Source organism: Biomphalaria glabrata, chromosome 5 (genome assembly GCF_947242115.1).
Source record: "Biomphalaria glabrata chromosome 5, xgBioGlab47.1, whole genome shotgun sequence".
NCBI classification, from domain to species: domain Eukaryota; kingdom Metazoa; phylum Mollusca; class Gastropoda; family Planorbidae; genus Biomphalaria; species Biomphalaria glabrata.
The window spans coordinates 2,856,041-2,882,563 of record NC_074715.1 but is presented as its reverse complement, the minus strand read 5'-3'; the positions used below and the strand labels follow the sequence as shown (position 1 = coordinate 2,882,563).

Below are 26,523 nucleotides of genomic sequence, written 5' to 3'. Positions count from 1 at the left end.
AGATATACAGATAGATATACAGATATACAGATAGGTAGATATACAGATAGATAGATATACAGATAGATAGATATACAGACAGATAGACAGATAGATATACAGATAGATAGACAGATAGACAGATAGATATACAGATAGATAGACAGATAGATATACAGATAGATAGACAGATAGATATACAGATAGATAGACAGATAGCATAGATAGATAGATATACAGATAGATAGACAGATAGCATAGATAGATAGATATACAGATAGATATACAGATAGATATACAGATAGAATAGATAGATAGATATACAGATAGATATACAGATAGATATACAGATAGAATAGATAGATAGATATACAGATAGATATACAGAAAGAATAGATAGATAGATATACAGATAGATATACAGATATACAGATTGATAGATATACAGATAGATAGATATACAGATAGATATATATACAGACAGATAGATATACAGATAGATAGACAGATAGACAGATAGATATACAGATAGATAGACAGATAGATTTACAGATATAATAGATAGGTAGATATACAGATAGATATACAGATAGATAGATATACAGATAGATAGATATACAGACAGATAGTTATACAGATAGATAGACAGATATACAGATAGATAGACAGATAGACAGATATGTATACAGATAGATAGACAGATAGCATAGATAGATAGATATACAGATAGATAGACAGATAGCATAGATAGATAGATATACAGATAGATATACAGATAGAATAGATAGATAGATATACAGATAGATATACAGATAGAATAGATAGATAGATATACAGATAGATATACAGATAAAATAGATAGATAGATATACAGATAGATATACAGATAGATATACAGATATACAGATAGATAGATATACAGATAGATATACAGATAGATATACAGATAGACATACAGATAGACAGACAGATAGACAGACAGATAGACAGACAGATAGACAGACAGACAGACAGATAGATAGACAGACAGACAGACAGATAGACATACAGTTAGACAGATAGATATACAGATAGATAGACAGATAGCATAGACAGATAGATATACAGATAGATATACAGATAGAATAGATAGATAGATATACAGATAGATATACAGATAGAATAGATAGATAGATATACAGATAGAAATATAGATAGATATACAGATATATATACAGATAGATATACAGATAGATATACAGATAGATATACAGATAGATAAACAGATAGAATAGATAGATAGATATACAGATAGATATACAGATTGAATAGATAAATAGATATACAGATAGATATACAGATATACAGATATATAGATATACAGAAAGATAGACATACAGATAGGCATACAGATAGACATACAGATAGACAGATAGACAGACAGATAGACAGACAGATAGACTTACAGATAGGCATACAGATAGGCATACAGATAGACATATAGATAGACAGACAGATAGACAGACAGATAGACAGACAGATAGACAGACAGATAGATATATAGACAGACAGACAGACAGACAGACAGACAGACAGACAGATAGACAGATAGATAGATAGATAGATAGATAGATAGATAGATAGATAGATAGATAGATTGATAGATATTAATTTAGATATATTTATTATATATATATATATATATATATATATATATATATATATATATATAAAGCCCTGAGACTTATAATAAGATTTTTTTTTCGAGTGTTATAAGAGTAGATACAAAACACATTTTACTTATCAAAAAGTTACGATTGCAAAATGTATTCACTTACTTTGACAATATCTATTAGCTTCATAGTAAGTAAGAGGCCATGAAGACCACAAAAGACACATTGTAGCAGTGTTGTCATACCATTGTATCCTAAAATCTCCACCTAGTGAACCACACGGCCAAAATTTCGGAGCGATCTCAGGTGTTGTTTGGCGGCCACCTGTTGAAATGTATGAAATGGACAAAACGTACAGGATACGTTTCTTTTTAACGACGTCAAACTTTACAATAATACAAAAGGCAAAAAGAAGAAATCTAAAAAGTAATACAAAAAAAAAAAACAAAAAAAAACGAAAAGATAAAAAAAACATTTCTTTGCGCACAGGCAAGGTCAATCTGGAAACATGTTTTACTTCAATGTCACAAATAGAACAATGAAATGAAAAAGCAATGAGAATTAGTAGAGCTTTATTATTAAACTAACATAAATAGCACATAATGAAAGTATTAAGTAATTTTGTTATTCTTTAAAGTAGCATTTGTAAAATACCGGATTTTATAAATATTAATTTTAAAAATATTATACATTTAAACCAACATACCATCATAAGACTACATATTGAACGACCACATATATTCACCTTGTTGTACGCCCCCCCCCCACCCTTGTAAATGATGTTAATGCAGGGGTGGGCAATTTTTTCTACCGAGGGCCGCATTTAAACAATTTGGGGACTGGCGGGCCGCATACATTTTTTTTACTCCCAATTGAGCAATTACAACAATAGTTAGAAATTTCTTGAACTAATTTTGAGAATATTTTTTTTTGTTTTGTTATTGTCTTTTTAGATTATAACATTTCACCACAAATGTACAATTGTTCATTGTACTTCATGTGAAGCATTTAACTGTTTACATTCGTGCATAATGTTCTGTAACTGTAGAGCTAGCTTACTAGTTGTTTTGTTCTTGCGACTGCTGTCAACTTACAGTCACTTCATAATCATCAAACAAACGAAATAAAGCGTATTCACAGATGAATTAGGTTCCGAATAATGTGAAAGCTTTGAAGCAAAGTTTTCTTAAGTATGGGAATACAGCTTCTGGCAGTCATGAAACTTCTGTGGAAGAATTCAATGGAATTACTCTTTCAGGTCATAATTTGCTTGGAGGTATGTCATCTGGAGCTGAATCAGCTTCTGCATTAACTGGTGAGCTGTTGGTATTGAAAACTAGTTCCAAGTTCTTGACGTCTTAAAATTTGCTTTCAAACTCCACAATCAAGGAATCCAAAAAAGTCTTGAACTTTCAACCATTTCACTAGAAATAGTTTCACCTTTCAGCTAAGGAAAATGATAAAACCTAATTTCACTTGCTGTCTCGAGAAATGATTGAAGATGCACATACATTTCATTTGCAAACAAAACATTGCAATGTTTCGAAATATTGCCAATAAGGATAATCTTCGTTTACTTTAAACGTTTTAGAATGACGTTTAATGACAATGTTTATTTAGCCTCTTCATGATAAGTGATAAGAATCAAAAGTTTCAATAATTTCTAGATCTATAGATATTTACAATTATTTATTTAAATATATTTGCATTTTTATAAGTGTAATGTGTGGGAACACCTGTTTTCTTTAGGCGTCGGCGGGCCGCATAAAACACTTCGGTGTGGCCCGCGGGCCGTAATTTGCCCACCCCTGTGTTAATGTGATTAATTAAGCATTAGAGTCTTGTTTTTATTTTTAATGAATATTTGTTTCTTAGATGAGGTCCACGACACGTCTTATAAATGCATATGCTCCCCAGGACGCAGAAATAAACACAATTTAAGCTCACAGATGCCAATAGAATGAGAGTTTAGCTATACAAACATAAGTAAAATAGATGCTCTGATATCACTAATTTTCTTGCCAAAATTTCCAGACATCACATTATCTACTATCATTAATAAACATAAAAAAAATTTGTATAAAATGTATGTGCACCGTTAGACTTCACATGTCCTTTGTTGGATTCTCAAGACTTTATACCATATCTACATCAGGTGCTTGTTGGGTCCATTTGCAATATCCTAAAGAATTGTTTTCTCTGCGTAGACTATATCCCACTTTAAAAATACCTGGCACAGGCTGGATGCCTTATATATCTAATATATTTAGTAGAATGTGAGGCGTATGTATCTATGTATGTCCCCGTATAGAAATCAAAATTGTTTGACCGATCTTGATAAAACGTGGCTCAAAAGCTCCTTGGGTACTAACTTAGACCGTTGTGTATGTATTGTAGCCCTAAAAAAAACTTAAGACCCTCAAAAAAAAAAAAGTTGACCAGCTCTATAAAAGCATTATAACTTCATCTATCTAGGCCATGTTTATATGAGAAAAGATCGAAAGGATCTAGATCTAGAAATAATTTTAAGGACTACACTTTGCGCAGATAGTTTTTTACTTTGACACATGAAAATACAAAAGTCCAAAAGTCCATTGATTTCATTATTTAATAAAATTAACCTTCAAATTTGTGTTTCAAAATCAATTTTTTACATAAATTCGTTCCTTATATCTGCGAATGTAGAATTCCTGATGAGCATTCTTTCATTAGACCATGGAACTATACTAATGGAACAACAGCTCCTAGTTTTTACTAGGGGAGTGCCGTCGCGCATTTTTTTTCGCGCATGGTGCAATATGGAGAAATTCAGGAGGATGCAAAAGAAGAAATTTACTCCTCCAGTCACTTGGACTGACCTTCAATGAGAGTAAAACTTTCCTACGCTTTATTTTATTAGATCTCTAAAAATTTCATCCATTTTCTCACAATGTTTTGTGATTTATAAAATTTTCCTGAATAAGGGATCGTCACAAAAGTTATTTTTTTAAGGCCACCCCATTAAAATAGCTGTTTTCAGTACTTTCACATTTGGGTATTTTACACAAAATCTGGATTTTTTTATGTACATGAAATCATTATCATCTGTCCCGCGTAACCTAATCCTCCACTTTTCCCGGTCACCAATGTTCTTAACAAGATATCAAGAGAGAGAGGCTGGTCCATTATTTGCGTAGTCCAGCCAGCTTTTCTTCTGAGAAACCTTTTTTCGTTTATTCTCTTGAAGGATATTTTTTTTTAAGTTAGTCTTACAAAATACAATTCCAAACCAACTCATGCAGTTATCGTCTTTTCACAGTATTGAGGAGTAATCCTTTTTGCCAGCCAGAGTGTTAATTGGCAAAAGTAAAAAATTCATTATTTTAATTTTTTTATTAAATATTCACAACTATATCTTTTATATAATAATATATTTTTTAAATAATAATATCCTTTTTATAGACATGCTTTAATAGATCTAATAAATGATTAAAGAGGCCCTACCAATATGGGTATATTAATACTTAAATCTGGGTATTTTAAATTTCGAAAGCGCATTTTTTAAAAATCGAACTTATCTATAGATCTCTTATATCTAGAATAATCTAGATCTACAACACCCAGACTTAGATTATGGTTCTAGATCTAGATCTATTTAAATATATTTTTAAAAAAATAACTCAGTAGATCTAATTAAGTCATGATTTCCACTCTATTTTCTCTAGATCTAGACCATACATGAGATCAATATGAATGTTTATAGATCTAGTTTACGTCTAGAACTCTACTCTCTAGATCTATCGATCATCATTTTAATTGATCAGCCTTCTAGACTAGATCTAGCATCTCTAGCTAGACTCTAACTTGTAGTTTGTAGATCTTGGAATTGGATCAAAATATTCACCTTCCTAAATTGTCTCTAATGTCTTTAGCTGATTTGAGAGGCCCAACGAGGCAAGAGTCTATTACTATTAGTACTCTGTCTCTTGATCTATCTAGTAGGCCTACTTAGCTAGTGCATTAGCTTTAGCCATAGTGTAGTCAAATCTTGACAACTAGTCTTCTAGATCTAAGCTTCTAGAATAATTAGGTCTAGATACAGTTTAGATTTAGAATATAAAAGTATTTTACTAGCTAAAATACTAAATCTACTGATCTAAATTCTAGATAGATATACAATATATAGATCCAGTTTAGATTTGGAATATAAAAATATTTACTAACTAAAATTCTAAATCTACTGATCTATACTTAATATTTTAGATATTATATGACATCTACAAAAATTATTATTAAGATATAATTATAGATTCTAGACTAGTTATTTATGTACATAAAATATATAAATAAAAGATAAAATTTATGCAGGCCTAGATCCCATAAATTTATAATTGATCCAGATCTATCAGTAAAAGTTACCTTCGATGGGAAGTTTTACCCAATCTAATATATATATACAAGACAATTTATAAACCATGCCTCGCCTACACCCCATTCCATGCCATGCCCAGACCCATGAGTTCATGAAATAATAAATGATGTGGTGTGAAGTTGGATCTATCCCCTGAAATTCAGCACTTTAATATAAAACTCACATATCTAGTTAATTATTTGCTATGACACTCTGATCAACTTGGACTTGTGTGATACATATATGTTTCTTATCAGATTTAATGAATGAAGATTTGGTGCATTTTAAGGCTACAAAAGTATCATCAGGTGTATTCTAACCATTGGTATTTTTCCTGGCAACATTTCTATTCTAGTCTGTGATAAATTATAAATTTAAAAAAATGTTTGTAATGTTTCAGCTATTAACAAGTAGAACCATGCCAACCAGTTCTGATGATGTACCAGATTGGCTCAAGGATCATACTTATACTATTTCTACTCTCTGGGCAGACGTTAATAATATTGGCATCCATTCAATATTTATTGTAAGTACTACTATACAATTTTTATTTTAGTTATCTAAAAGATGTTTTATGAATTGTGTGATTTTCATGGTCAAGCAACATCCAAATATCTGGGATGGAATTTAATATTTTTTTCTAGTTTTTTTTTTATAACACTCTTAAGCAAATTCATCTTTCATGAATGCCTAATATACTTGGCTGTTGTGCAGGCCATTCCTTTACAATAAACTGTTAGATGAAATTAGGCAAATTTATGTCTGATAATTTGTATGTTTGATACAACAATGTATTCAATTTAATAATATTATTTTTTAATTTTAATGTTTTCAAAAGAAATTAGCCATTATGCCTAATTGTATAATTACAGTTATGTTTGGAAATGCAAGAAAAAGGCATGCATTCCTGACAAGTCAATGATTGGTTGCACCTCTTAAAGGTAAGGTACTGCAATTTTTCCCTATGCACTTTTCTCATAAGCTGAAGTACTTGTATTTTTGAAAAACTAGTTTTCCATGAAAATGTAAATCATAATATATGTTATAGTTGCTTTTAGATGAGTGCAATGTCCATCAAATTAACTGAATATCTGCCTTCACCTTTAGTAATAATTTATAACTATTAAGGTCAGGGCCATGTCTACACATTAACACAGTAGCTCCTTTTAGGTACAGACTATTTTTAGCATGGTCAACACATATGTCACACATATTTTTATTTTTTTTAAATCCTTTTATTTATTTTATAACTAGATAACTTTCTGTTATGAGAAAAGATGAGATTCTTGGACTCCTGCATAGCACCACCAGAAAGGAAAATCCCATCATGTTGCAAAATAAAAGTCTTGGACCAATTTTAATTTAAGATATATATATTATGCTGTAAGCTCTATACATATTTATGTATATCCTGTCACTCAGCCAACAGGTTTGGATTTAGTATTTCTTTAAATCTGTTTGATATTGTACTTGAAAATTATTAATCTGAGCCCCATTAAAACCATAGGGAGTGCAGTGAATGAGTGGTAAAGCACTTGGCTTTTGAACTGAGGGTTCCTGGGTTCGATTAAGACTGGGATTTTCAATTTCAGAATTTAAAAGGCTAGGGATACATGGCAATAGTAAGGAATAAGTAAAGGCAGTTTGGGGATCCATGGCTGAATGGTTAAGTCATGGGTTTGAATCTCTGTGAAGACTCAGATTTAATTTTTTTAGATTTTTGGGTGCCCCTGAGTCCACCTAACTCTAATGGGTAGCTGACTTTCGTTTTGGAAAGTAAAGATGGTTGGTTGTTGTGCTGGCCATATGCTGCACTGGCCAAAGAATCAAATGACCTTAACATCATCTGCCCTATAGATTTTGAGGTCTGAAATGGGATTTTTTTTCAAAATGTGGTTGGTTGTTGTGCTGGGTACATGACACCCTCGCTAACCATGGGGCACAGAAACTGATAAACTTTATATCATCTGCCCCATAGATTGCAAGATATGTAAGGGAAATTTTACTTTTTTTAAAAATTAAAATAAGAATCTATCAAAAGTAAACATATAAAATATGGTGTATTCTCCTTAAAACTAAAACCTGGTGCGAAGGTTTAAAATGTTGGCAAAAAAAGCAACATCATATATTCTTAATTCCCTTTGCAAAACTTACTGAGAAGAACATGCATGTTGTTCCCTCCCTCATAAGTTTCTTGACAGAGGAAATTTTGTTTATATTAGATTTGAATTAAGCAAAAAATTATAATCATTATTTCAAATGGTTGGATCTAAACCTTGAGAATTATTTTTCAGTTATAAGTATATTGAGATTAATGGATAATCATGAAATTGTTAAATAATTGCTGCTATCATTTCATTGACTAAAGAACCATAATTATTTTTTTTTTAATTAATTTCAAAATGATTTTTTTCAAGCATAGAGTTCACATAGATCTTGAGTGAAATTTTTTTTTATTTGACTAATGCTTCAATTTTATTGTATCATATTAGTTATTAATTTTTATTACCCAGAATATTTAAAAAATGAGTACACTATTTTCATGTAATAATGTAACTTGGTATTCACACAATGCTCAAAATACACTATAATCTTTAGGTTATACAGATTTATATAAATTAACTTGTTTAAATACATTGTAAATGTATATTGTTTGGATAAGAATAAAGTTTTTCTGTAGAAAATTATTGTTCAAGATTTGTTGATGCTCCTGCTTAATCAATTATATATATACAGGTCATTAGTTTTAACACGTCTGATAATAAATGACAGTACAAGTTAGTGAATGAAAATTTGTCATTATTTCAGCTGCTTTAGGCCTACATCAATGTGAGGTGCCAGTACTTTGATTGTGTCATATAACAATTTAAAGCAACATTTTGAAATGAATAGTCTGTAGAATTGACAGTAAATACATTTAAGTGATGGGCTGTGATCTGCGTGAATTGAGAGCTGATCATGTATTGAATTTGTGTTTTTGATCTTTACTTCAAGTAAATGTTAAAGAGCAATTAATTTCTAATGAATAAATAATTTAAAAATAAATACAAAAGAACCATAAACAACTACTTTAGTTTAATAATTTTTTTTCATCAGAACAGAATGAATTTCCAACTTTGCATTCTTAAAATGAAATATAATTTATTTAGAGTAGAATCAGAACACAAAATCATAGTTTTAAAATATTAAGTAAATTAAGCTAAGCTGTGATCTCTTATAAACATTCGTATATAGACTATACACAATTTAATTATCATTTTTCATCAAATTGCAGGAACTAGTACATGTACTTATGCCTATTTGACAATAAAAAACAATAGTCAATGAAATAGTAATACTAGTAAATGAGATAAAAGTAAACTAAATATCATCAATGCTATTGAAGCCACACTTGCTTTTTTTTTTATCTTGTTTGGTGGACTGCAATTAAAGTTGCTATTAATTTTACTGATCGTCTTAGCTGAAGTGCCAGTGTCGTCTCTTTGAAACCTAAGCTTATTTTCTTGGTAACTGGGAGTCCAGATATTTGGAGTTTCATTTTAAGCACCTATACTTTCCGAAATGGCATTCCGATAGGCTAAACCATTTGCCTAACATGTCATATGCACGTAAAGAGGTACCACAGAAATGCTTTAAAGACAAGCTTATACGCCAACTTACTTTAACTGACATAGAATAAGAGAGCACCTGGTTGCATACAGCTTCAGAACGAGACAGCTGGAGGTCACTTACAAAGGTGTGGTATACACCAATGAAAATTAATTGCCGAGGGTAGACGGCAAAAAAAAACAACTGATTCTACCACAGGTGGACAATGGTTATGCCTGTGCTCAGTGTGGCATAATATGTAGGTCACAGCTGGGGCTGAGTAGCCTCTGGAAACATAGCATTCCTCATAAGTCTTAGGAATCAAAGACAAGCCTATCATTTTTGTAGCATAGTTTGTAGCTTCTGTAAATGCATGAAATGCCGTCACAAATGACACAAGTCCTCTGTGAGTTTGATGGATTATAAACATCTTACTTCTTTGCCTTATATTAAATGGTCCTTCTCTCTGTTCCTCTAGGTACTTGCGTTTATCTAAATATCATTGATATATCGTAACATGTCATCAAAATAAAAGCTAGAATCTCTGCAACTCGTGTACAAGTCAGAAGTCATCTATAACACTTGCCATTTAAAAAATAATTTAGATTATTCGATTCATTTAGGCCTATAAATTTTTTATTTGAATATATAATGATCCTTTACACTTTGTGACTTTACTAGTATACTTTGGAGTAGACTTGTTGAGCTAAAGTCGGAAGTACACATTGAGTTTTACTGTGATCTACTAGATCTAGATGTAGATCTATATATTACATGGAAGTAGAGAGAGTATCTCATCAATAGTAAATAGTATCTGTCAGACAATCTGTCATATCGTGATCAGTAGGCGGCTGCAGGTTTATAGATCTATTCCATGACAAAAACCCTGGCTAGATTTAGATCTACTGGTCTAGACATCTAGATCTAACTAGAATTAAACTAGAAAACTGAATAAGAGAAGTAGCTTTCTGGATCTAGAACTAGAATCTATATTATTAATATTAGATCTAGTTGCGTCGAACGCTTAATTTTTGGTTGTTGTTTTTAATAAATGCACATAAAATACACTGTATTTTGGCAATAAAAATACCCAGTTGGTAGTCAAGTAATTCTAATAATTAATTAATGAATGACTCTATCAGTATTTGTTTTAGATCTATCAGATTCATATGACTATGACTTATTATTTATACTTATTTTGTATCATTCGTCCAAGCTCTAGATCTATTTAATTTTAGATTAGGCTATACTTTGTTTTTTTTGGTCATTTTATTTAGGCTACAATATTACCGAGATTAACTTTTTATTTGTTTCCCACGAGACGTGTATGCCTATAGCCTAGTCCTTTCGATAATAATAATAAAAAAACGATTAGAAATGTGTAGCTTGGAGTGTCAAAACTGTATTAGGCCTCCTATTTTTATTTTTATTTCGTGCAATTTAGTATATCGTAACAAATACGCATTTAGCGGAACGGTAGACAGGTCTTCATCCAGATTTAGTGTAAATAAACCAAACACAGAAACACTGAAAGATTGTATTTTCGGAATTTAGATTCTATTTTTTTGAAAAAATGTTGCGTTTTATAGGGTGCTCGAAAAAAATAACTTTTGTGACGATCTCTTATTCGGGAAAATTTTATCTATTATATCAGATAGTCAGAAAATGGATGAAGTTTTTACACATCTAATCAAATAGAGCGTACGAAAGTTTTACACCCATTGCAAGGGACTGACGGAGTAAATCTCTTCTTTGGCATCAACATGGATTTCTCCACATTGCACCATGCGCGAAAATGATGCGCGACGGCACTTCGACTCTCTTTGGCTTTGTAAAAAACTCGAAGCTGTTGTTCCATTAGTATAGTTCCATGATTAGACAATACCGTAATGTTACACATCTTTCTATTCCTAGGTCTAAAACTCTAAGAAGATGTTATAATTTCTCTTTGCAAAGATAGTTTTACACTTAAACACATAAACATACTAATTATAGTCCATTCATTTCATATTTTAATCAAATTAACATTAACATTTGTTTTTTCTAAAGCATTTTTCATGCATTCGTTCGCCTTAAAGCTGCGAAGCCGTGTTAAGATATATTCTAATACTATTAGTTTAATTCATTCGCGTACATCTAATTAAAATAGTCACGCATGCGCACGTGCAAAATGAACTCTTTCCAAGCCAATATTTAACTCTAGATTACTCTAGATCTAGATCTATGTCTAACTAAAGATCTACTTTATTCTTTAACACATGAACATACAAAATTAAGTCTATACATCTACAATTTGAATCAAGTATATGTAGGCCTGCACGCAAAATATTTTTATTTGAAAAAATAAATTTAAGTCGATTAGCTATTTTGACAGCACAATTCATACTATTTTTACATCTACTCATTCGCATTTCTTATAGCATTATTATTTCGTTTATTTCTTACAAACCACTTTCAGTAACTCATCGACAGTAATACGCAAACAAAAAACCCGCGGACCGAGGGTAATATATGTCCTATATATGTAGTGGGCTATTTTGACAGAACGCACATGTATGTCGTATTTTAAAGTTCATTATAAATAATTTTATGATATATATATATATATATATATATATATATATATATATATATATATATATATATATATATTTTCCTTTGTGATTGAAGATGAGCATGTCTTTCATATCCTATGAACTCAAAGATGACTGTAAAGTCCAATCCTCGCTTTAAAAAGCCAGCTGCGTACGTGGCTTGGGTAGGTTTGGTCAGTTGTAAATAGTCCTGCTTTTTCTCTCAGCCTTTTGAAGCTGGCCACACTTTTTTTTTTTTGCTTCACAACTCGTGTCTTAGACACTTTACAGCTTCACGCCACGAGGAGCGATCAAGAGCTAATGCATCCCAGCCGTGAATGTCGATATTACACTCCTTGAAGGAGCTCTTAAGTGTGTGTTTATATAGCCTGTATTTACCACCCTGGGAGCGCTTTTCTACACACAGCTTCTCGTATAAAAGTCGTTTGTGAAGGCGATTGTCTGGCATGCCGACTACATGTACCGCCAATTGAAAATGGGAACGTTTTCTTGTGGCATTGATACTGTTCGTGTTGGACAGCAGTAGAATTTCAGTAGTAGAATTTCAGTAGTAGAATTTCAGCAGTAGAATTTCAGTAGTAGAATTTCAGCAGTAGAATTTCAGTAGTAGAATTTCAGTAGTAGAATTTCAGCAGTAGAATTTCAGTAGTAGAATTTCAGCAGTAGAATTTCAGTAGTAGAATTTCAGCAGTAGAATTTCAGTAGTAGAATTTCAGCAGTAGAATTTCAGTAGTAGAATTTCAGCAGTAGAATTTCAGCAGTAGAATTTCAGCAGTAGAATTTCAGCAGTAGAATTTCAGTAGTAGAATTTCAGCAGTAGAATTTCAGCAGTAGAATTTCAGCAGTAGAATTTCAGTAGTAGAATTTCAGCAGTAGAATTTCAGTAGTAGAATTTCAGCAGTAGAATTTCAGCAGTAGAATTTCAGCAGTAGAATTTCAGTATCTAATATGTGGTCAGACCAATGCACTTTTTCATTTTCTTTAGACAGCATAATTAGGAGCTAAACTTTCTGAAAAGTCCAGAACACTGATGCATACCAAAGTGAAAGAAGCACTACAGCACTGTAGACTTTCAGTTCAGTCGATATGCGGAGTCTTCTTTGTGGTCACAATTGTCTTTAAAGTTTGCCAAAAGCAGCACTGGCTCGTGTAACGAGGAAGACTACCTCATCCTCTAGGTTGGCATATAAATATATATATATGGTAGCTGTGAAGGACTAGATTCGAACCCTGAGTACGACGCCAAAGAAGCTAGAAGAGGAGACTTTAGCCAGATAAGTAACGAAAGTAAAAAGTTCCGTACTTAATACTAGGGACGAGTTGATAGAGCGGCGGTGCGACCAAAGAAAACAAACAGGCAGCTACAAGGGAGACGCTTGTGTAGATGGTTTTCCCTGTGAATTTGATGATAAGCCGTACGATTGAAGCTCCCACGAGAAACAACGTTAAGATAGCTGTGGTCATCTCAATAATGTGCACAGACCAGGAAGAAAGGAAGGGGCAGACGAAAGAAACAAGAGAAGACCCACATATAGATTGACTAAATCGTTTGCTTTATAAGCACCACCTATTAGTGCCAGACAGATTAAGACAAAGTTAAGTCTGTGTCCAAGCCTTCTGATGTAAACTTTAAAAAGACTCATGGTCTGCCAGTGTCCATGAGTAAAAATCTAAACTTTATAGCAGATATACCCTGACTATTAAAGAAGAACTGAATTTTCGGAACTCCAAGAAACTCATTGGCAAGGTTTAGCATCAATAGAACGGCGAGAGGAGCCGGATTGTGTTCTGGAATATAAAATAACGCATGATGCAACAGTTTGTTATTAATTGCACTTTCAATGTTATCGCCAAAATCTGTATCCAATAGAAGATAATTTTTTAGCCTGATAGTGGTCAAGGAAATCAAATGGATCCTGGGGCTGACGATGTTGGAATAAACACGACTAGTGTCATCAGAAAGCTTACCAGGGTGTCGAAATCGGCCTGGGCATTTCTATACATTTCGGCCCATAACTAGTTTATCATATGATGGGCATCCAATTCTAGGTCTACCTGTCCTCAAAGTTAATCATGCTATCTTTATAATGTATCGATATGCATGCATATTATAGGAAAAATAGACCTTATTTTGCTTTGTAATCTTTAAGTGTGTAGGCCCTAAAAGGATAAAGACTATAAGTTTTGTAATCGCTAAGTGTGTAGGACCTAAAAGGATAATGACTATACGTTTTGTAATCGCTAAGTGTGTAGGCCCTAAAAGGATAAAGACTATAAGTTTTGTAATCGCTAAGTGTGTAGACCCTACTATCTATGGGAGTAGGCTATTTCGATATTTTGGAAAATGTGTTGGATATAAAGACTACAAGACCATTTGGGTACCGCCCATTGGGCTTTTGCCCGAATAGCCATATAGCCAGTTCGTCCCTGCTGCCCCACAAGCATGTCATCCAAACGAAGATGTTTTGCTGAAGATAACGTGGTTGGTGCCCTATTATGGATTATATGTATGTGTGTTTCCAAGGTGATAATGATTTATTGTTAGTTGTAGAGAATACGCTTAAATTTGATAATAGTCTTATAATATAATGCAAGATAAGCCAAACTGTTACAATAGAATAGCCTACTTTGACTTAGTTGTATACCAGCAGTTTAGTGCTATAAGTCAATGATCGTCAACACCATTACGCCAAACTAAAGAAGCAAGCCTATTGTTGTGACATCTGATTGACCCTAACCATCAGCGATAAAAGCTAGCAGCCCATGGCATTGGGTGGATTCTGTTTTGGGATAGAACTATCTAAAGAGGGGTGCAATGTTATAACTCTGGTGGTGACGTGGATAAAAAGAATGTGTGTGTAGCCAGATGACACTAATTTCACAGGCTAGCGACTAGTGGCATTTCGGTGGAAAACATGAAAGTGTCAAGAAAAGCATTGTTTTACATGTTTCGGATGTTCCTTCAGAGTTGAAGATAATTACTTCCTAGTCCAAACCTCCCGCAGGACGACGGGGGATGGGAGCGGGCAGGGTTTGAACCCGGGACCATCGATAAATCTGAACGACAGTCCAGCGCGCAAACCGCACGACCAAGCAGCCATCCAGTTCTTTGAGTTGGTTAAGTGTGGGGCCGTTTGCATTGAGCCTGGATAGAGAGATTCGGTACAATGTATGTAGCTAGTGTTTGCATCTGCTCCATCGTTTCTTCCAGGTCTGTTCACATTTAGTATCGACGTCGACTAACATGTATCTTTAAATATTCGTCTGTGTTATTGGATTTCAGTTTGATTTTTCTGTAATAGACACAGCTCGGAAGCGACTTACAATACAGTTTGTAAATTCCAGGAAAGCACTCAACAGAGGAAGAACATCATTGATAATTATTTAATAGATAAAACAAATAACACACACATACCACTGGATGTCAGGTTCCCTTAGATCTAGTTATTTTCTTAATAAGCCGGCGTTCACCAATATATCTCTATTGCCTTCTTTCTATATGTATATTGATACATACATACATACCTACAACTGTGACGTAGAGAATCGAAACCAATATTGATAAAAACATTTTTTCATCAGCCAACACAAAAGACCAAGAGACTTGATTCTGTACAAATATCTCGTCAGGCTTCTTCTTCCCTAACAACTGTATACTCATTATTTATAAACACATTCTATCCATACTTAAGTAATAATGAAGGATTTCATGCCAACACATTAAACCCTTAAAATCTCTAACAATGACATACGGTGATAAGGATTTGTCTCTATTATCTAATAAATTACAGACGTTGCTTCTTAACAAACATCTGCATGAGGATTTACGCCATTCTCTTTGGAAATATTGTTTTAAGACTTTAATCCGATACGCACCTCGTTTGACATTTATTCTGGTGACCATGCTAACTTATTATTGTAGTTTAGTCTTATAAATAAAATAGATGTATCTTACATTCAAATTGACTAGAACCAAGTTTATGACACGTATATGTAGAGTAAAAATATTTTTAGATGCCCCTTAAAAAGGAGAAAATAATAGCCTTTCCGTCGGTCCGTTCGTCACCCTATGGTCTACAAAGTCAAAAAGAACTAAAAATAGATATGGAAAATTATATTTAACAATATGTTATGGCTTCCAAAATTGAGGGGTACGGCTACATTCTAAATTTTAAAATCAAACTGATTTTAAGTAAAATTATTCTATCTGTTTTTTTTCTATACAAATACAGCAATAAAAAAAAACAAGATAACTTAAAGAGTTTGTGTGATAATACCAACTCAGAGGCAGCCCCCGTCCATAGTCTCAAGAGACATTCCCGTCCACATATATCTTATGTTTATGCGAAATATATTGTGTGAAATAGTATCATTATTTTAATCAATCGTGGAACTCATTTTCTCAAAACCTCTATTAAATGATTAGTAGCTCTTTGGCCACACGGAGAACAATTTATTTGGTAATATTGTTTTTAATTAAATAACTAAATTTGGCTAGAGAACTAGATCTAGATCAGAATCCAGCGTCGGTTTTGAAAAGTTGATTGCGTTCTTGAAAGGACTATATTCGTTCGGGAATTCCCAAGATGTAAGGCATTGTTCATAATGGGTTAATAAAGTAATGCTTAGGAAACGTGTACCTATCGTATTCAATCTAGATCTATAGGGCTATCATTGGAATACTATAAAAGTGTAGTAGATCTATATATTCACTTAACCAGGATTCTTTTTTGGGAGGATTGGGGGGGGCGGTATAAAAATTGTCATTTTTGTTTAAATCTAACATATATTAGTTATTAAGAGAAACATATTCGCTATATAAGTTGTATGACTGAGGTATTGTCTTTTTTTAAATATTTAAACATGTTTTTCTTCTGATATGATTTAGACTTGTCCATTCTTGTTAATGCTTGCTCTAATTCTACACAGGCGAAGACCGCATTAAAAAAAATAAGAGATTAGAGACATGATTAATAATCATAAAGCTTGTCTTCGAGTCCAAAGATTAATGAAAAAATGCAGATTATCCCGTGGATACTAAGCCATAGCTTTGGCCTACGTATTTCGTCATAACCATCGTCCGCCGGTGGTCGATTAAGATTTTTCATTTTGCCGTGTACACTGCATCGGATTTCCTTTTGGTCTAAAAAGTGTAGCTTGCGGTCGTTATCAGCGACTCTTAGTTGTCTCATTCTAAAGTCGCATGCAACCAGATGCTGTCATCTATTTATCTAAGGCAAATTGGCGTGATGATTTGATAACTCTACAAAAAACGCAAACTAAAACTCTATAGACATATTATAAAATCCTCAGAGCTAGCAAAGACCTTCCTACAGGAAACAGTACCAGGAAAAATAAAAGAAGAGCCAGAAAGAAAAGGCGTACGAAAGGCAAAGTAAAAGAGAGGCAAAATACAGAGATGAATGGAGAAAGGTTAACAGATCTTATGTGGTGCCCCAACTGTCAGACAGAGTTAAGGATACGTGAAGCAGAAAGTAAAGATCTATACATTCGATTAACCAGGATTCTTTCTAGGAACGGGATACGGATGAATGAGTTTGTTTCTATTGAAATAATTCATTTTTTTTTAAATCTATCATTTATTAGTTATTTATTTATCTCTATTTAAGTTGTATAAAGGAGTTATTGTCCTTAAAATAAATATTTATTAGAAGTCATTCTACTTTATAAAAAGTTTATATTATCTCACTTTGTCTGTCCGTCTCTATATTAAAAAGTTTCTAAGCGTATTTTTTACACATCCTATCTCGGATTAGATAAAATATGAAGAAAAAAATCTTTTGCCTGACAACTAAATAATCAATAAAAAAAAACAATTAGTTAATAAACTATTGCTAATTAGTGCCATTGTTTATACATTAAAAAAAAACGATCCAGTAAACATTCACAACGAGGACAAAGAGATCTATTAACTTGATTTTTAAACCTAATATCACCACCGACTAATTGGCATAAACAAATTGAAAAGCTTAACACGCTTGACACAGATATCAGGAAAATCCATTAAAATAAAATGTTTTCGCAAGTGAAAGAGGAAATAAGACTCGTTGGTGAAGAAGACGTTGAATGGTCAAGACTGTAGTTACACAAAGAATTTGGATGGAGACGCTGGGTATTAGGGTTAGCGTTGGTGTCTGTGTATTGGGTAGATTTTGCGGGTGTAACTTTCAAGCAGAGAAAGGTGACAACAATTGCTGCGACGAATTCAACGAAATTTACCGAGACAGATGAAGCAGAAAGGCAAGTGTTATGTGTCCGAATCTTTTGCTCGAGAAGTAAATTACGAGTACCTCGAAGAGCCAGACATATCAAGACAACATTGGGTCTGCATCCAAACCTGTTGCCGTAGACCTTAGAAGACCTCTGTCCATCTGCAAGTACATGAGACAGACTTGAAAATTGATAACTGCACACTGGCGTTTAGTAAGAACTGTATATGTGTGGCGCACTGGACGGAGTTATCGTGAAATAAGTGCTAGTGAGATCCCTGCAAATAGGTAATAGATAAGTTACCTGCAAACAGCGTGGCAAAAAAGATACCAGCCAAATGTATGGCAGAGAAGATACCAGCCAAAATGTATGGCAGAGAAGATACCAGCGAAATGTATGGCAGAGAAGATACCAGCCAAATGTATGACAGAGAAGATACCAGCCCAATATATGTCAGAGAAGATACCAGCCCAATATATGTCAGAGAAGATACCAGCCCAATATATATCAGAGGAGATACCAGCCCAATATATGGCAGATAAGATACCAGCCCAATATATGGCAGATAAGATACCAGCGAAATATATGTCAGAGAAGATACCAGCCCAATATATGTCAGAGAAGATACCAGCCAAATATATGTCAGAGGAGATACCTGCCAAATATATGTCAGAGGAGATACCAGCCAAATATATGCCAGCGAAGATACCAGCCAAATATATGTCAGAGAAGATACCAGCCCAATATATGTCAGAGAAGATACCAGCCAAACATATGTCAGAGGAGATACCAGCCAAATATATGTCAGAGGAGATACCAGCCAAATATATGTCAGAGAAGATACCAGCCCAATGTATGTCAGAAGAGATACAAGCCCAATGTATGGCAAAGTAGATACCAGTCCAATGTATGGCAGAGAAGATACCAGCCCAATGTATGTCAGAGAGGATACCAGCCCAATGTATGGCAGAGAAGATATCAGTCCTATGTATGGCAGAGGAGATACCAGCCCAATGTATGGCAGAGAAGATACCATCAAGCTGCTAGGCTGGCTTATTTTGGTACTTCAAATCTTTTACGGGAGGTCCAAGGAAAAGGTCTGCTAGCTTGGCGTCATAGAACAATGGTGACGGTTAATATTCATATATGTGTCAACTCTCAAAACGACACTTCTTACCCACAATTCAAATATTCTAAACACCACTATAAAGTGTTTCCGTGCTTCCCAACTAATCCATGTCACTGGCCATCAAACAATGATGTGACAAATGGCCCTGGGAACTACAGTGAACACCACTAATTCTCTTTGTGACAGCCTAGACAGCACTATTATCAACAGGGTCTTCCTTAAGCAACGGAATGTTTATACCTCTCGACATGGTGGCCCTCTGTACTTCTTCAACTTGTTATCCAACGTTTCATCTGTCTTGTTCAACATGGTAGCCAAGATTTCATCTGTCTTGTTCAACATGGTAGCCAAGATTTCATCTGTCTTGTTAAAACATGGTAGCCAAGATTTAATCTGTCTTGTTCAACATGATAGCCAAGATTTCATCTGTCTTGTTCAACATGGTAGCCAAGATTTCATTTGTCTTGTTCAACTTGTTACCTAACGTTTCATCTGTCTTGTTCAACATGGTAGCCAAGATTTCATTTGTCTTGCTCAACATGGTAGCCAAGATTTCATCTGTCTTGCTCAACATGGTAGCCAAGATTTCATTTGTCTTGCTCAACATGGTAGCCAAGATTTCATCTGTCTTGTTCAACATGGTAGCCAAGATTTCATCTGTCTTGCTCAACATGGTAGCCAAGATTTCATTTGTCTTGTTCAACTTGTTACCTAACGTTTCATCTGTCTTTTTCAACATTGTAGCCAAGATTTCATTTGTCTTGTTCAACATGGTAGCCAAGATTTCATTTGTCTTGTTCAACATGTTACCTAACGTTTCATCTGTCTTGTTCAACATGGTAGCCAAGATTTCATTTGTCTTGTTCAACTTGTTACCTAACGTTTCATCTGTCTTGTTCAACATGGTAGCCAAGATTTCATTTGTCTTGTTCAACTTGTTACCTAACGTTTCATCTGTCTTGTTCAACATGGTAGCCAAGATTTCATTTGTCTTGTTCAACTTGTTACCTAACGTTTCATCTGTCTTGTTCAACATGGTAGCCAAGATTTCATTTGTCTTGTTCAACATGGTAGCCAAGATTTCATCTGTCTTGTTCAACATGGTAGCCAAGATTTCATCTGTCTTGTTCAACATAGTAGCCAAGATTTCATCTGTCTTGCTCAACATGGTAGCCAAGATTTCATTTGTCTTGTTCAACTTGTTACCTAACGTTTCATCTGTCTTTTTCAACATTGTAGCCAAGATTTCATTTGTCTTGTTCAACATGGTAGCCAAGATTTCATTTGTCTTGTTCAACATGTTACCTAACGTTTCATCTGTCTTGTTCAACATGGTAGCCAAGATTTCATCTCTCTTGTTCAACATGGTAGCCAAGATTTCATCTGTCTTGCTCAACATGGTAGCCACGATTTCATCTGTCTTGCTCAACATGGTAGCCACGATTTCATCAGTCTTGCTCAACATGGTAGCCAAGATTTCATCTGTCTTGCTCAACATGGTAGCCAAGATTTCATCTGTCTTGCTCAACATGGTAGCCAAGATTTCATCTGTCTTGCTCAACATGGTAGCCAAGATTTCATCTGTCTTGCTCAACATGGTAGCCAAGATTTCATCTGTCTCGCTCAACATGGTAGCCAAGATTTCATCTGTCTTGCTCAACATGGTAGCCAAGATTTCATCTGTCTCGCTCAACTATGGTAGCCAAGATTTCATCTGTCTTGCTCAACATGGTAGCCAATATTCCATCTGTTTTGTTTAACATCGTAAAGATACCTTTGTGTTTAATCATAGTACCTATTTGTTTGCTGACCTCTATCACTGTCATAACCAACGATACATACAACGAGTTCATCTGCTCTTTCACGGCGCTCCAAAAATCTTTTGTTATCTGGTTGTACTTCACACATTTACGTGTCCGAACCTAATCTTACCACATCACAGCTTGTCGGAGATATTCTTTAATTTTTTTTTTTGTTTGTTTCCTTCAAAGCATTTCAGTCCACGACATTGAGAAGATACGACCTAAGTGTACGGCAGAGGAGATAACCAGCAAAATGCCAGGCTTGATTCTTGTGATACTACAAGTGCAAATTATTTTTAGGAGGTCCATAGGAAACGTCCCTGGGAACTACAGTGATCACCACTACCTCTTTTCGTGACAGTAAGTACCACACAGTTCAAGTTCAAACGGCTCATCTGTCTTGCTCTACAAGGCACCTATAGTTTCATATGTCTTATTCAGCATGGTAAACGTATATATCTATTTAATCATGGTACATAACTGTACGTTGACCTTTTTCACTGTCATCTCCAGCTGTACGTGTAAAGTGCTCATCTTTTCTTTTCAGGAAATCTCCGATATCTGGTTGTCCAAAACATCATCTTACTACACCATAGCTTGTCAGAGTCGTTCTTTAAGATTTTATTTGTTTCTTCGAAAGCATTTCAATCCACGATATCGAATCTCTTGTTGAAATTCGTTTAAATCAAGTTTACCCAGCAGTTTTAAAGAAGCCATAAGACATTTCCCTTCAAGACATCACTGTTACGATTTTCTCTACCTGGTCTTTTGTAAGCACTTTTCAACACGACTTATCAAAAGCAATAACTTGACTACAATTCCAAATAATAAAGTGGTAGTTTAATCATAAATACATCAACAACCAAATACTACACAATTGGCAACACTAACTACCAATGCTTTGTTTTACTGAACAGAACTACCGTACTGAACTAGTCTCTCTGTTAACTGGACTCGTACAGCTACATTCTCGTGGACTTACTTTGTACTGCACTGACATTACTACCTTGCTGTTCTGGACCTGAAATTCTTTTTCTTACACACTGTCTCTGGTTAAAAAAACAACAACTTTCAATCACCTGACCATACCACTGGTCATATAAATGCGTCCCACTCTATTGATAGTCGTTGAACTGTAACATTTGCCTGAGTGACTTGTGTCGGTAGATCCCACACACATTAACACTATCGCTCCACTACAAGAGTTACAACATCATTAAAAAAAAAAATTATAATAAATACATAATACTTTTATTGTGTATTATTTTTATAACATTCGTACTCATATTAACGCATTATCTTTACAGATATCTGTTGTTAAAGTGTTGCGACTTTTATAGCCCAACATATTTAATACCGTTAAATATATTTTGAAAAAGATACAAAGGAAATTTAATACAGTATTAATAACATCGAATATTTTTACGATAAACTAAGCAATATTAAAGACGCTAAATTGAACTTAAATATTGCCAACTAAGCGATATTAAAGACGCTAAATTGCATTTAAATATTGCCAACTAAGCAATATTAAAGACGCTAAATTGCACTTAAATATTGCCAACTAAGCGATATTAAAGACGCTAAATTGCATTTAAATATTGCCAACTAAGCAATATTAAAGACGCTAAATTGCACTTAAATATTGCCAACTAAGCAATATTAAAGACGCTAAATTGCACTTAAATATTGCCAAACAAAAAAATAACCAGAAAAGTATAGGGCTTAGAAAATTTAAATTGATTTAACATCGCAATAAAATTGCACAACAAAATCAAGAACTTAATTAAAAAAAACAAACAAACATTGGTAATTAACTATTTATTTTGTTCGCACGCCAGAAACACCAACAAGCTTGCTATTTATAGCTTTTCGTCATACATTGAAATCTCCCGTTTTTTTACAATTCTTTCTCACACACGAAGAGGTATGACATAGTGCACGGCACATCGTTGAGTAGGCTCCCTTGCAGGATGACGCAGTCTTCAACGTGTAGACTATTACTTGGCTCGTCTGAAAAAGTTAAACAATACCATGGTCAGACACAACCTTTTGTAAATTTATGTCAAGGTCAGACACAACCTTTTGTAAATGTATGTCAAGGTCAGACACATCCTTTTGTAAATTTATGTCAAGGTCAGACACAACCTTTTGTAAATTTATGTCAAGGTCAGACACAACATTTGTAAATTTATGCCAAGGTCAGACACAACCTTTTGTAAATTTATGTCAAGGTCAGACACATCCTTTTATAAATTTATGTCAAGGTCAGACACAACCTTTTGTAAATTTATGTCAAGGTCAGACACAACCTTTTGTAAATTTATGTCAAGGTCAGACACAACCTTTTGTAAATTTATGTCAAGGTCAGACACAACCTTTTGTAAATTTATGTCAAGGTCAGACACATCCTTTTGTAAATTTATGTCAAGGTCAGACACATCCTTTTATAAATTTATGTCAAGGTCAGACACAACCTTTTGTAAATATATGTCAAGCAAAATTAGCAAGCTCACAAGTCATGGCTAATGTCATTTCAAAATTATACTTAAAGCGATTGTATTAAATTAATTTTGTTAACGTGATTTTACATTATATTTAGAGCTTTGAATTATGTAATAATGTGTATATATTTCGTTACACTTAGGGCAGGGGTTCTCAACCTGTGGGTCGCGACCCCCTTGGGGAGTCGATTGACGATTTGCCAGGGGTCGCCTAAGACCATCGAAAATATGGATTGTTTTTGTCTATTCTTCTAATGCTGTATATGTGTGTGGGGAGGGGGGGTCGCGGCAGAGTGGGGGATTGTAATAAGGGGGTCGCCGGGCTTAAAAGGTTGAGAACCGCTGATTTAGAGCGTTGGTTTAACATTGACGTTACATGAGGTTGGTTTATAAGCATAACAAAAATAAACTTTGATGCTCAAAAAAATATTACGGAAGCAATGATAAGTAAATTTTTTAAAAATCTATGGACATTAGGTCGCTATAATTTAATTATTAATATTAATTCATTTTTTTTCCCCGGATTATTTATTTTAAAATTATATGTCAAAAAATCTTCTTACAAAAAGGAACAAGGTGAACAAGCCTCGCTAGGCCAAATATTTCGGTGGGGGAAAAAAAAGGTCACTAATTTTGGAAACATTTTTTTTTTTGTAGTGACCAAATTGTGCGAGAAAGTAAAGACTCCCAGTCCGAGGAATTAATTTCATTTCCTCTCAGTTCTAAACGTCAATGTACAGGGCGATTAGAATAGAATGTCTCTTTAAATCCCCATACAGAACATGCGTATGACCGAAGTCATCTTCGTTTTTTTAAAAGTAACGTCAGTATTTCATAAGATAAAATGCAGTCTAGTAAACGGTCTAGTAAAATATATATGCCCAACCTGCGATCGCAGCTGTGTATCAAGGATTGGCCTCTTTAGTCACACAGGAAGTTGCAAAGGGAAAAGATCGTCTCTCGAGACGTAAAATGCCACAGAATGCCACAGTAAACGGTATTGTTTTGTTTGTTTTACATGTTTTGGATGTTCCTTCAGAGTTGAAGATAGTTTACTTCCTAGTCCAACCTCCCGCAGGACGACGGGGGATGGGAGCGGGCAGGGTTTGAACCCCTGGATCATCGATAAATCTGAACGACAGTCCAGCGCGCAAACCGCACGACCAGGCAGCCATCCTAGTAGCTCAAGTAGAGTCATTTACAATGCGTCTTAGGCCTAAAAGTTTACAATGCGTCTTAGGCCTAAAAGTTTTGGGCTATTACTGGCTTAGAAAAAAAGTCTATGCAGTGTAACCTTAAACTCAAAAACCATCTCGAGGGAGTTTTAAACTCATAACAATTGGGAAAGGGTTTTAAACTTAAAGCCCTCTGGTTAACGAAGGGGGGTTGAACTCCAAACCAAACTTAGCTACGCTCATTGAATGTTGTGACTGTAGTTTCTTTTATTTTCTATTGAAAACGTGGATTTTAAGCTTCAGATACGCTGGAGGAGGGTTTTACACTAAAAAAAAAAACTATGGATGGTGTTATAACTTAAACTCTCTGAAGCGTTTTTTCAACTCAAATCCCTTATTGGGTTAAAGTCTGGTGACTCGTGTCTTTTTTTTTTTAACAGATAATTTTATCAAAAATTAAACAATTTGGAGAGAATTTCAAACTCAAATCCTATTTGTCTACGCTCATGGAATATGGGGACTATCGTTTGCATTATTTTTTTTATTTTTATAGAAAAAAAAAGGGGTGGGGGCTTAAACCTTAAAAACACACTGAAATGGAATTTTAAACTTAAGACCCTCTTAGCTGCCCTGGGGCAAGTTAAGGCTTAACAATTAAATCTCATCTAAAATAAACACACACAAAAATTAGGTACTAAATTTTTCCCTCTAAGAATTCATTACGGGGGAGGTTTGAACCCCAAACCCCCTGGCTACGCCCATGCAGCTAATGTTAAACTGCATCGTAGGTATGAATATACAAATATATTATCTACATGGATATAAAAAGGAATGTAAAACCTTATTTAGCTTCTAGGCTTAACTGTTATTTAAATTTTCTTTTTTGGCTTTTTCTCTAATGTCAACATTGATATCCAGACCAGGGGTCGGCAACCTTTTGAGTCGGAAGAGCCAAAAGTTACAATTTACCAAATTTCAACGTTTCTAAAGAGCCACAAGATTTTTTTTCTTCCAAACATTTATTTAAGAATTCTTTAAACTGACGATGGTAGAGTGCTTTTAAACAAGTTGCTGTTAAAAATCTTGTTTAACAAATTCATGACTTCAACTATTTCGTCAGAAATGCTTGGACACAAAGCGCTTCTTGGTATATTATGCAGAGAAACGTAAAAAATTTCATGGTTTAATTTTGCGCCAAAGATTTGTAGTAGCACTTTTTTTTTTCCTGTCATACTTCTGGCTCCATCAGTTGCTATTGAAACGATTTATTTATCTCGATTTTATTGTATTTAATGTATTTTTGCACGACAATATCTTCATCTTTTCCTCTGGTTTGTCACGAGAGCGGTAGCAATCCTAGAAGTTCTTCTTTTGGAACTTGGGAAGACATATACCTGACAAAAAGACCTACTTGTGCCGTGTCTTTTATGTCGTAAGACTCATCCATGACAAATGATAAGGCAGAAAGTTGAATATCTT

The 26,523-nt window shown here is 34.1% G+C and overlaps 2 protein-coding genes and 1 long non-coding RNA gene across 4 annotated transcripts in view; 1 reads left to right on the top strand and 2 right to left on the bottom strand.

The window, feature by feature from the left end:
* The window catches only part of LOC106073948 (uncharacterized), a 101,623-nt gene extending 85,753 nt beyond the window's left edge, over window positions 1-15,870 (bottom strand). The window contains exons 1-2 of the mRNA XM_056028252.1: window positions 15,729-15,870; window positions 1,797-1,955 (exon numbers count right to left, since the gene is read on the bottom strand). The gene's annotated coding sequence lies outside the window, so the exon portion shown is untranslated. The remainder of the gene's footprint in view (window positions 1-1,796; window positions 1,956-15,728) is intronic.
* LOC106052402 (hemolymph lipopolysaccharide-binding protein-like) overlaps window positions 1-26,523 on the bottom strand; it is a 47,075-nt gene that overhangs the window by 15,719 nt on the left and 4,833 nt on the right. The window contains exon 4 of one of the 2 annotated variants that reach the window (XM_056028290.1): window positions 23,172-23,378. The exons of the other annotated variant lie outside the window; for it this stretch is intronic. Within the exon in view, the coding sequence (XP_055884265.1) occupies window positions 23,266-23,378 (113 nt within the window). The 3' untranslated portion in view covers window positions 23,172-23,265. Of the gene's footprint in view, window positions 1-23,171; window positions 23,379-26,523 lie in introns of those variants that run through there. 2 annotated transcript variants of the gene reach the window in all.
* LOC129926151 (uncharacterized) lies at window positions 5,427-7,845 on the top strand. The gene is made up of 3 exons (XR_008777806.1): window positions 5,427-6,547; window positions 6,894-6,962; window positions 7,276-7,845. It is a non-coding gene; the product is annotated as an uncharacterized LOC129926151 (long non-coding RNA).